Source organism: Dermacentor variabilis, chromosome 11, assembly GCF_050947875.1.
Source record: "Dermacentor variabilis isolate Ectoservices chromosome 11, ASM5094787v1, whole genome shotgun sequence".
Taxonomy (NCBI): domain Eukaryota; kingdom Metazoa; phylum Arthropoda; class Arachnida; order Ixodida; family Ixodidae; genus Dermacentor; species Dermacentor variabilis.
The window spans coordinates 61,965,211-61,977,820 of record NC_134578.1 but is presented as its reverse complement, the minus strand read 5'-3'; the positions used below and the strand labels follow the sequence as shown (position 1 = coordinate 61,977,820).

Sequence of the window (12,610 nt, the reverse complement as noted above, 5' to 3'; positions counted from 1 at the left end):
GAATTGTTTCTTTTTGTTCTTTTTAGATCGGCGAGGTCATTGCGGCAATAAGCACTCGAGAACGCCATATGCAACTTTAACAGAATCCAGAAAGAATTCAATTGCTCCTCACTTCTTTTTCACAGGAAGTAGGCGACATGTTCGGGGTGATGCACATGCAAACCTTGAAATGTGCGGGGCTAATTCGCGAACAAATAAAAATTGTTGAATCGTTGATCTTGCCAGCTTAGCGTTAAAATAAACATTTACATAGCTTTCCCTATTAAAACGAAATGTAGAAGCAGATTCATATTCGGACAAAATATAAACGCAATGTTGAAAATCGTTAAAGAAAGTTGAGTTTGTAGATTCTTGTAAGTGTTCTGCAACATTTTTTTATGAGATGCTTGAAGCGCTTTACAAGCCGATTGGATGAGAAGCGCAGGCTATTTGCTGAATAGTATAGGAGCACTTCATGAGTAAAAAAGATGACATTTTAAGGGAATTTTGGGCGTCGTATGGGTAACCAACGAAGAGTTCTAATAGTGTCCTGTCATTCAGGGGCTATTCCTAAATTTCCGAATCAAGTGCTCCAACGGGTTACACTGCTGTTATCCACAATTTTCACAGATTAGCATATTAAATTTACCTGGACTTATATGAATGTCATTTTAGGTGTAAGGGGGAGGGCCAAAGGCTGGTCGAACGTTCACCCCTCGTTACCGAAGTACGAGCTTTTAAAATGGTTACTACGACCTTGTTTTCTGCCTGTTTTTATGACTTCTACAAGAAAGGGTAACAGTTTTCCGAATTAGTCTCAGTGAACCAAACAGCTCTCCTGTATTATATCTGGCGAAAAGAGGAGAAATACTAAAGTTGATAAGTAGGTAAAACTCAATGTTTATGGTAACTATGGCTTTTGCAATAAATTGTTGTGCATATGCTCCATATCATTAGCAGTGCGTTTTTAGAAAAGCGTACAATTTACCTGACTGAGCTGAAATAACTATACTAGCCATCGCAAACAATCTTGGCGTAATAGGGTGAAGACATTGTGGTCGATATGCAGGATAACGTAAAAGCGTACGGAACTTATGCTGTCGTTGCTGAAATTCCATAGAAAAGGCTCGAAAACAGTTCATGCTTGACACGTTTTAATGTCTGTGGCCTATTTACAGGCAGCTACACATCTTAGTGCAGTTCCATGAGAGACACTTGGACAGAATGCGTAAACCGGATACGCTTTCTGCGTCTCCACTGCCAGCACACTTGGTACATCATAAACGAACACTAAAAACGGCAGCTTCAATAATTTCGTGGTTAAGGAGAAAAAAACGTGTAATCACTCTTACATTGAGCCATCCCTCCTTCTCTACTTTCATGATGTGCCGTCCTACAAGGCAAGTGGCTATGTTTGTTATTTTAACTCAGACTGCGTGCAAGATCTTGGTCTGTTCATGGGTTCAGCTGCTGGACTGTGTTAAACAGTGACTTTACCGGTCTTCCTGTTTTTGGTATCTGGTTTCTTGTTACAGTAGTTTTTCTTTGAAGATTTTGATTTTCTTACCGCCAATATTATTGTTTCATCTAAATATGTCTCTTTATCGCTATATAATTGTTGCATGAACAAAGAAAACGCAACCAACATATAAAGCCTAGCAAATAAACAGCAGATGATGCCATGTATGAAATCACCACTCAACGATAGTATAAAGTGCGGAGCCAGTTCATGATGCTGCGTCACCAAGGTTTCTGTCTGGTTTTAAGGACTGGGTTCGGCTCTGTAAGGGACTCATAGGCTCTTGTAGTATTGCACCAATAAATTTTCTCTCCATAACGCAAAGCGCCGCTACAGTAGATAACTAAACACACAAGAAAGCTAAAGAAAGTGTGCCAAAAACATGTCGCGCGTTCCAAATTACTTTAGGCCGGTGCAGATTAAGAAGCTTGCGACGTAGTTTTTGGCCCCTATCGTTGTTTTCGTTGATAAAGTGCGCTCTAGCAAAACCGAATCATATTTCTTGACAACTTGAAGTTGCTGCTTTTACATTGACTGCTTCTTCGTTAAGCACAAATGTCTTCATGTGCTCAGAACTGTACAATGTGCAGAATAGTGTTCTTTATAACTAGCACGGCGTAGTAGACATAGGCACTTATTCGTGCATACCAAAAGAACCGGTACGAGAAATACTATTTATTGGTCCTTATAGTTTAGTCCAAATGACAATATACTGGTTTGATTACGTCACTGAGCACTAACAACTATTGTTCCAGACGCTTGCGCCCTCTGTCTCGCCTCACATTGTCCCATCTTTCGCGTTTCACCGTACTCAAATAGGCATCACCAACATGTCCGGAATTCCACTATTCTGAGGTTCCCGGACAACGTGGCCTTTACACTCCAAGCCCACTCGGTAAAATAGGGCTCCCTATTTATGAAGCCTGCGGCTGGAAAATCGCAAGTTACTTTTATTTTAGTTCAGAAAGCTTGTTATTAACGTTTTCCGTCATTCTGGTCCCGCCAAACGTATGGGCTGCAATGTATGGCAAAGAAACCACTGGAGGCATGTTGCCGATGGTCCTTGATTGAAGGGCAAAGCACAATGGGATAACTGGTTGTCAAGGACGTGTGACTATCGCGGTGACAGCAAAGAACGCGCAAACTGTGCATTGATCACGCACTGCGCACCGTGCCCATTGTGACCATTGTGGGATTTTCTTTTTGAAGCCATGCCCAATTGACTATCGTGGAAAACCTTTCTGAAGAAACGTTCTCTCTGCAAATGTATGTGAGGCTAATGTGCCGCGTCGGCAGCTTTCCTTGAGGAATGGCCCGCAATTACTACATTATCGGTTCCTGCAAAGCGTGTAGGCAGTTACGAACGGAGGACGAGGCGGCACATCATAGGTCGATCATCCTGTCATTTTTGATTGCACGTCATGCTAGTTTGATAGTATTTTTCTGTGCCCACTGTGTTGGGCTCTGTGGCACTGCGCGGGGTACGATTGTTATGCATTTGTAGGTATCTCTCATGTTGCGTTATTTGAGGTTGTGTTACAGAGAGGACCAAATATCCTAAACTGTAGTAAAGAAAAGGGTGCATGCACGAAGCTGTGTGTTTGGATAGCTGGTGGACCGTTCACACTCCGGTTGTTGTACAAGATACGTGTTTGGAGCGCTAGCGCACCACCCTGAGAGCCACTCGGCGGTGATAGAGCTGTAAATGCTATGACTGGGGATCCATGGGGTAAAAAACAGGACCCCGATGGCCCGACCAAGCGTTCGGTACTGAACTCGCGGTACTATGCACCATCTGCTCTGCCGATATAGGGTCGCTGTATGTGTTCTAGTTCCACCTTGTGTTTATAAGTGTAATTCCTTTCAAAGACTTGCAAATGCAATTGGTCTTCATGCTTCATCTGTGTCTGCTTCCATCCACCTGAAGTCTCCAGCGAACCTATGGCCCCTATCCTTAGCGGCAGTATTCTTCCCTTGCGTAGAACAGCCCTGGTGTTGTGCGTCGGACGCCCTAGTGGAGAAGAAATATCTCTACCCTCGAGAGGGAGGAGGAACGACCTTGCGTCGTTGGCCATTTCATTCCTATTCCTTCTTTCAAAGGGCCCTATAACGTAGAACTATTTCAGTCTGTTTATATTGGAAACACTTGGCGTCAAATTCTTTATCCAGCGAAGCAAGCATTGGACATTAACACACAGCTTTGTTTGAATAGCCCAATGGAACGAGCCCATTCATTATTGAAAGTCATTTTTTTTTCTTTCAAAGCGAATAACATTGCCTAGATTGAAATTTTTTCATATATTTTTCTGACTAGAGGCGAGGAGCGCGCTCAATTGGGGAGGGTTAGATGCGACCCAGTCAGCATAGTGAATGTAGATAACCTGATGAGGAATGTGATGATTGCGTCTGCGATTCGTCCGCTTCCCCTTACTTAGTTTTGGGTGACTGGTAGAAAATCGCGGCGGCATGCAACGGAAGCTTAATATTTTTGGCTGAGCGGATCCTCCCCTAATAATAGTTGGTGAAGTGATGTCACATACGGGATGAAAGGGTTCGATAACGTTTTACTCCCACGTAGAAAAAATTATGCGCAAAAAAATTAACGCTCCCTGGCAGCTTCCTGGCGCGATCGACGGGCAGCCATTTTTTTTCCTTTTGGAACGGGGTTGTCTGCGGCTATTCAGAAATAAAATCTAGCTTTCTTTAGCATATTAATGCGTCTTTAACGCGTACATTTCGGGCCAGTACGGAAAAAAAAGTTGTTAAATTGGCAACAATTTTTTGGCTTTAGTCAAATTTTGCATAATCAGTGTGCCCATATCATGAGAGACGTGGCATTCTTGTGCTTTTCAGGACATTATGGGACAGACCGGCGAAGTGGGGCTGGCCCGAAAACCTTTTAGCCGATTGTGGATCGCTGATTGCAGCATTGGAAAAGTCTGCAATAGCTTTTTCATTAAAGTGCCATCATTGTAGAACTGGTGCCACCATAACATTTCCACTTAATTCAGCCTGTTTAGAAATGCGGGATGACTCCAGAATCAATTCAACTCAGGTGTTGCCTCTTCGCAACTCTAGTTGCGCGCACATGAAGTAATGCTGAAAGGGAAGTACACATTTACTGGAGAGCTTGGATAGGACATTCCTTTTACATAAACATAACGTGAAAGTAATGTTGACTATTGTGTTTATATTAGAGCTCGTGTTCCACTCCACTTTCATGTGCGATGCATATGGTCACATTACCTAAGACAAACAGGGGCCGATGCATAGCTCTGTCAAAAATAAATCGCAATGTATAACATCTGCTAAGTGCGATACGAGCGTACATAAACTATCAAAAATATGAACGCGTTCAGATGAAGTCCAAGATGCAATGGGGCAGCGCTTCAACGCGAAATATATTTAAGGTAGAAATTGTGATTTGTTTATTGTGAGCAGTCTCACTAGTTCGTAGGACATCTGATGTGAAACCATTCCAAAAGTACACTAAAGTCTGAATACGGGCTAGCAGGTAAGGCAATTTTCTTGAACAAAACAGCGCTAAATACGGAACAAGGTAAGTGGCACAACATGCTCACGGGATCACTTCCAACACACGTTATTACCACCAGCTGGGCCAAAATTTCGGAGTCCAGAAAGTGTGTGTGGGAAGTTTATTCCGCAGCTACATGATGTGCTCAAAGAAACCGATTAGTAGCCTTTCATGTTGCATTCGATACCTCATACACGCTATGATGGCCTAGTAGCTATGGTGCTGCGCTGCTCAGCGCAATTTCATGTGATTAAATGGCGACCGCAAGGGCGGAATGCAAAAACACTCCTGTGCCGCGCATTGCGTGCACGTTAAAGAGACACAGATTGTAAAGAATAAAAGGGTCGGAGCCCTATACTCCGCTCTCTCGCGTAAGCAGTTGTGTTGTTACGGGGCGTGAAAGGTCACATTTGTCTGTCTCATCAAATAATCTTCCTCATCATTTTAAGACCCACAGTGCGGTCAGCCTTGTGGAATACATTAGTCTTCCGGTGCTGTTTGGTATCTTCATGTTGAATCTTTTTAAAAGCAGCTTCTTGTGTCGTAGAAAATGGGAATCTCACTTTCCGCCTGTGCCATATGTCAGCGTGAGCGCACTACCTTTTGCTCCAAAATTTATTCGTACACGAAGACACCTCACGCGTGCGACGGATCTCATGCTCTCACTCTGCAACCTGCTCTAGAGCTGCGTGGGTACACCACCTAGCTTGGCGCATCCCTAAAGTCCTATGGGTAAATAAAATTTTTGTCCATGGAAGGGGATCGCAAATTGTTTAGTCGAGTCACTATATAAAGGCAACGAACCAAACTGGGCAGGAAAAGCGCAAGCTTCCAACTACTTATTTTTGGTGTATCTATATGAGAATGCATGATCTTGTCTTGTAACGCGAAGTGAACGCGGACACAGAAAGGAGCAGACAGGACGAGCGCTAACTCTCAACTAAATTTTTATTAAAACGAAGAACATATATATAGGTGATTGCAGAAACCGCAGCATAAGAACATCACAAGGTAAAAAACATCAGAGAAACATATCAGGAGGTATGCAAGTCAAAGAAGGAAAGAAAGAACGATTACTTCAGATTAGTACACGTATTGTGAAGGTACTGAAATTCGCAATCTAACAGAGACAACGAAGCATGGCTAACGCAAGTGTCTCCTAATCTTTGGTGTGGAATGCTTCGATGATTTCCCGTGTGGTTTGGCATTTATGTCTAAAAAGAATTTTGGTGTCTTCAAAGAAAGGTTTACAGCCACAATTTAAACAATGTGACGCCAAATGCAATGCATTAGGGTTCTTTAGTGAATGTTTGTGTTTTTTAGTCTAATGTTAGTCCTGCAACACACATAATCAAATGAAAAGAGTAATACTCAGTGATGCAGTAAAAAAAACAGGAATCCTCAATACTTAACAAGAGATATTTAATTTGGTTAACGTGTTATCTCTGACTGAAGCATTGCCTGATTTTTCGCGACGATCCCAGAAACGTCAGTATTCATCCAACGACGAGATTAGAGATCTGGATATATCATAGATTGGCGTACATGGTAAATCAAAGTAATACGCCAGCGCAATTTTAATGTTAGTGTCGATTTTTTTGTCCAATCATAATCCTCGAAGCATATGAAAAAGGAACGAGGCGACTTAAGGCAAGTATGACTTTATGCTCACCGGTGCCTGGCGTTGGCATCACCCGTCCTTGGTTATTTGGTTTCACTGGAACTGAAGGACCCGCTTGCTGGCCAGCAGATGCATGAAAACTTGTCGCTACTCCTGTTGCTTGGCCGCCAGTCAACATGGTGCTTCTTGACCCGTCTTGACCTGCTCCTGTTTGTAAAGGGAAATTTCGAAAGTGCTTACGCTCTCCAATATTAGCTGCCCGGTGAACCTGCTGTTCCCACAATTAGAAGCAATCTTCGCTATTCTAATATATTCTAGCGTTAATTAGGGCACCAGAAAAAATTTCTAGCGATGAAACATTGTAGTGCTTTAAACATTTGGCGCATAACGAGTTAAATGAACATTTCGCAAAAAAGAGTACATTACCTTAAATGCGGCGTTCTATCAATTTCGTTGCGTGCAATAACTTATGCACCAGTGGGATTAAAATCGCGTGGGAAAACTAGAGCTTCGTCCATAAAGAAAGGTAAAAAAAAAGAAACAGTGAACATTCCTCAGTCAAACGTATAATCTCGAATTGTGCTGCAAATAAATACATGTTCTTTCTAACACTTATCCGCATTGCATTGTTGATAGCACAGCAAAAAAACTGCATAACACAATAGAGAATTTTGCTCCAGACTTTCGATGCCTATTTCTCTATATATCTGTTAACTGGGCTGTAGCTCTTACTCGGCAGAGAAATTCATGCTCATGTCTATAGCTTTAGCATTGGTTCACTTCACTTCGAGAATTAAATTTCTCATTGCGGAAAAACAAGCTTTGCATGCAGGGCAAGCCTAAAGGAATAAAACATAGTCCTGAATATAGGTCATTCTCCAAGCTGAAGCTTCATAGATTTCACTGTTCCATTTGTACGGTTCCAAGGTGATACCTAAATCGGAAATAATTAGCAAAATTCCGGTATATAAGCATTTTATTGGCAATTGATGGAACCCATTCAGATGTTATATACCCAGCCGTAAAAGAGGGTAAATAAACGCGCCCTTTTCTGATCGGCAGACTGTTACAGATGTGATGTGGTTATGGCAGAAACACGCAGTGTGTATTCTAACCAATGGCATTCATCAAGAATTATGTCACACTGTTTTCAACAACTAAGCATGAGAAGGATAGGCTTTCATTGTTGTGCATCTGTATTTTATCGGATATATGCTTCTTATATTCGGACCTTTTTAGTTCAAATAACATTATTTTTTGCTTTCACTTTGACCGTCAAACACAGACCACAATTCGTGGCACTGTTTTTTTACAGGCCTCTCCAATGGACCAGAATCCGAGTTCAAGCTAGCCCACTGCGTCATGGTAACATGGACGTTAGAATTCAGCGCGCCAGAAAAAACCTCACGAATCTCGCTCACCCGTGCCTATTCCGTTACCGAGAAGTCCCGCTCCAACAGACGCAGCTGCATTTGACGAAGCTGGTTCAATACCCACAGTAGATCCGGTATTTCGTATTTGCGTCGATGGCATAGAGCCCGTTGCTGGTCCTATCAAATTCTGTTGTGATGCCCCTGCAAAGAACGCGGCCGAGGTTTCGGTAAAAGGTAATTGCATACGATAGACGAGAAAATGGCAGGGGAAACAAAGCTGGTGCTTTGTCGAGTTACCAATTTTTCTTACGCGTAAGCCTATCCACGGCTGTAAAGGAGGGCGAATAAACATGCCTTTTTTCGATCGGCATATTTTTACTGATGTGATGTGGCTGTAGCAGAAATACGCAGTGCGTATTCTAATCAAGGACATTCATCAAGAATTATGTCGCACTGTTTCAACAACTAAGCATGAGAAGGATAAGCTTTCATTCTTCTGCATTTCTACTGTATCGTATATATACTTCTTATATTCGGACCTTTTTAGTTCAAATAACATTATTTATTGCTGTCGCTTTGTTCTCAAACAAAGACCACAATTTGTGGTGGCACTGGTTTTTTTTATAGGGCTCTCCAATGTAGCAGAATCCGAGCTCAAGCTAGCCCACTGCGTCATGGTAACATGGACGTTAGAATTCAACGCACCGGAATAAGCATCACAAATCTCGCTCACCCGTGCCCATTCCGTTACCAAGAAGACCCGCTCCAACAGATGCAGCTGAATTTGACGAAGCTGTTTGAAGACCCGCAGTAGACCCGGTGTTTTGTGCTAGCGTCGGTGGCACAGAGGTACCCGTTGCTGATCCTGCCAAGTGCTGTTGTGATCCACCTGCAAAAAACGCGCTAGAGTTTTCTGTAAAAGGTTATTGCATACGATAGACGAGAAAATGGCAGGGGAAACAAAGCTGGTGCTTTGTCGAGGTTACCAATTTTTCTTACGCGTAAGCCTATCCACGGCTGTAAAGGAGGGCGAATAAACATGCCTTGTTTTGATGGGCAGGTTGGTATTGATGGGATGTGGTTGTGGCAGAAACACGCACTGTGTATTTTAACCAAGGGCATACATCAAGGCTTATATGGCACTGTTTCAAGAACTAATCATGAGAAGGATAACCTTTCATTCTTCTGCATTTCTATTGTATCGGATATATGCTTCTTATATTCAGAAATTTTTAGTTCAAATAACGTTATTTATTGCCTTAACTATTGCCGTCAATCACGGACCACTATTCGTGGCACTGGTTTGTTTATAGGTGTATCCAATGCAGCTGAATCCGACTTCGAGCTAGCACACTGCGTCATGGTAACATACACTTTAGAATTCAGCGCGCCAGAAAAAACCTCACGAATCTCGCTCACCCGTGCCTATTCCGTTACCAAGAAGACCCGCTCCAACAGATGCAGCTGAATTTGACGAAGCTGGTTGAAGACCCGCAGTAGACCCGGTGTTTTGTATTAGCGTCGGTGGCACAGAGGTACCCGTTGCTGATCCTGCCAAGTGCTGTTGTGATCCACCTGCAAAAAACGCGCTAGAGTTTTCTGTAAAAGGTAATTGCATACGATAGACGATAAAATGGCAGGGGAAACAAAGCTGGTGCTTTGTCGAGGTTACCAACTTTTCTTATGCGTAAGCCTATCCACGGCTGTAAAGGAGGGCGAATAAACATGCCTTGTTTCGATGGGCAGGTTGGTATTGATGGGATGTGGTTGTGGCAGATACACGCTCTGTGTATTCTAACCAAGGGCATTCATCAAGGATTATATGGCACTGTTTCAAGAACTAATCATGAGAAGGATAACCTTTCATTCTTCTGCATTTCTATTGTATCGGATATATGCTTCTTATATTCAGAAATTTTTAGTTCAAATAACATTATTTATTGCCTTAATTATTGCCGTCAATCACGGACCACTATTCGTGGCACTGGTTTGTTTATAGGTGTATCCAATGCAGCTGAATCCGACTTCGAGCTAGCACACTGCGTCATGGTAACATACACTTTAGAATTCAGCGCGCCAGAAAAAACCTCACGAATCTCGCTCACCCGTGCCTATTCCGTTACCAAGAAGACCCGCTCCAAGAGATGCAGCTGAGTTTGACGAAGCTGGTTGAAGACCCACAGTAGATCCGGTATTTTGAATCTGTGTCGATAGCAGAGAGGTGCCCGTTGCTGATCCTGCCAAGTGCTGTTGCGGTCCACCTGCAAGAAACGCGCTTGAGTTTTCGGTAAAAGGTAATTGGATATGATAGACGAGAAAATGGCAGGCGAAACAAAGCTGTGCTGTGTCGAGGTTACCAATATTTTTTACGCGGAAACCCATCCACAGCTGTAAAGGAGGGCGAATAAACATGCCTTTTTTCGATCGGCAGATTGGTACTGATGGGATGTGGTTGTGGCAGAAACACGCACTGAGTATTCTAACCAAGGTCATTCATCAAGGATTATATGGCACTGTTTCAAGAACAAATCATGAGAAGGATAACCTTTCATTCTTCTGCATTTCTATTGTATCGGATATATGCTTCTTATATTCAGAAATTTTGATTCAAATAACATTATTTATTGCGTTCACTTTGACCGTCAATCACGGACCACTATTCGTGACACTGGTATATTTATAGGCCTCTCCAATGCAGCTGAGTCCGAGTTCAAACTACCCACTGTGTCATGGTAACATGCACGTTTGAATTCAATGCGCCAGAATAAACCTCACGAATCTCGCTCACCCGTGCCTGTTCCGCTACCAAGAATACCCGCACCAAGAGATGCAGCTGAATTTGACGAAGCTGGTTGAAGACCCACAGTAGATCCGGCATTTTGAATTTGCGTCGATAGCAAAGAAGTGCCCGTTGCTGATCCTGCCAAGTGCTGTTGTGATCCACCTGCAAAAAACGCGCTTGAGTTTTCGGTCAAAGGTAATTGCATACGATAGACGAGAAAATGGCAGGAGAAACAAAGCACTGCTTTGTTACGGTTACCATTTGTTTACTCGCTAGCCTAAGTGCCCCACTAGTGAAGTCGGTGAAAGTTTGAAGCCGCGAAGGAAGCGAGCGCACGAGGAGGAAGGTTCCTGGGGTTGGACAAGAGAATTGCGCGCCGGGGCATGCACGAAGCAGGCGCGCTTAGGATGGATGGATGGATGCTATGTGCGTCCCCTTTGGAACGGGTGATGATATGAGCCGCCAAGCTCTTGTTATTTTATTGCCTAATGTCCTACCCATATAAAAAAAACGAAAACAAGAACCCACGAGGAATTCCCATCTGCAATGTTTCTGTATTTGCTGTTTTACCTTTGTCACCCGCCGTGGTTGCTCAGTGGCTATGGTGTTGGGCTGCTGAGCACGAGGTCGCGGGATCGAATCCCGGCCACGGCGGCCGCATTTCGATGGGGGCGAAATGCGAAAACACCCGTGTACTTAAATTTAGGTGCACGTTAAAGAACCCCAGGGGGTCAAAATTTCCGGAGTCCTCCACTACGGCGTGCCTCATAATCAGAAAGTGGTTTTGGCACGTAAAACCCCAAATAATATTATTATTATAGTTTTAGCTTTGTTTTGGAACGCCTCCATTGCTTGTTGCTTCCTTACTTTCTTCCAGCAACCTTCCAATCGCCTCTTACTAATCTCTATATTTCCTTTCTCCCTGCTCTCGCTGATCCGAAGAACTTCAAGGAGACCAGTGATGCGTAAATCGTGCTCAGATATCTTCTCATTCTAAGAAAACAGGCTCCATAACATCCCTAGCTTTACTGCAGCAAGCATATGCTTCTTCCTTCTGAGATCTAGATATATAAGTCCGTGTTCTGAGGCATCCTGATCTCGCTACACAACGTAATGAGCTTCCCCTTTAGTTATCATAAATTGCTTTTGTCCTCATTTCGTTTTCTCTTTTTAAATACTTAGTCATGACCGGTTTCTTTCCCATTGCCGCCATCCGTGAGATTATCTCAGCCCGTCTGACTTTCCGCATGCCGTTCCTTGTTCCCTTGTTCCTCGCCATACCGGTCGTACACTTGCTGGTGAGCTTCCTATTTCTTTTCCTCCACTGGGAATCAATGTGTAAGCGCACGACAAAGCAACGCCACCTAGATGAGAGTCTGGGTCACGTTGAGCGAAACGGGGAAAGAGAAAAGACGAGAAGCGTCGCGGAGGCGCGCTGGGTGACCTCCTATGGCACTTTCTACGGGTCCTCTGTGTATTATGGCCATGCCGTGTTTGTCTCGTGATAACAACATGCAAACAGGAAACAGTGGGATAAATGGCTCCGCACAACTCACAAACACGAGATCGGAAAGCCACCCTTCCGCTACGCATACGGCTACACCATGCGCCGACAAAAATTCATTGGTAAGCTAGCGGTTCACCAATTGCCAGTAGTATGTATGTAACTAGAAGTTGATGTCATTAGTGTGTTCATGTCTACAGGTTTACATGATTCCCGGACGGATTTTTGAACAAATTATTTGAAGAGCAAATCTCAACAACAGTATATTAACTAGTGTTGTAATCCGCAGAATAAGCT

At 43.3% G+C, this 12,610-nt stretch overlaps 1 protein-coding gene across 10 annotated transcripts in view; it reads right to left on the bottom strand.

Annotated features, from left to right (window-relative positions):
- LOC142564865 (uncharacterized) overlaps positions 1-12,610 on the bottom strand; it is a 92,735-nt gene that overhangs the window by 35,740 nt on the left and 44,385 nt on the right. For 7 of the 10 annotated variants that reach the window (XM_075676045.1, XM_075676044.1, XM_075676047.1 and 4 more), the window contains 6 exons: positions 10,816-10,971; positions 10,133-10,288; positions 9,447-9,602; positions 8,761-8,916; positions 8,076-8,228; positions 6,706-6,861 (listed from right to left, as the gene is read on the bottom strand). In XM_075676045.1, coding sequence (XP_075532160.1) covers positions 6,706-6,861; positions 8,076-8,228; positions 8,761-8,916; positions 9,447-9,602; positions 10,133-10,288; positions 10,816-10,971 — 933 coding nt within the window. The remainder of the gene's footprint in view (positions 1-6,705; positions 6,862-8,075; positions 8,229-8,760; positions 8,917-9,446; positions 9,603-10,132; positions 10,289-10,815; positions 10,972-12,610) is intronic. The other 3 variants (XM_075676048.1, XM_075676049.1, XM_075676051.1) reach the window with 3 other exon arrangements.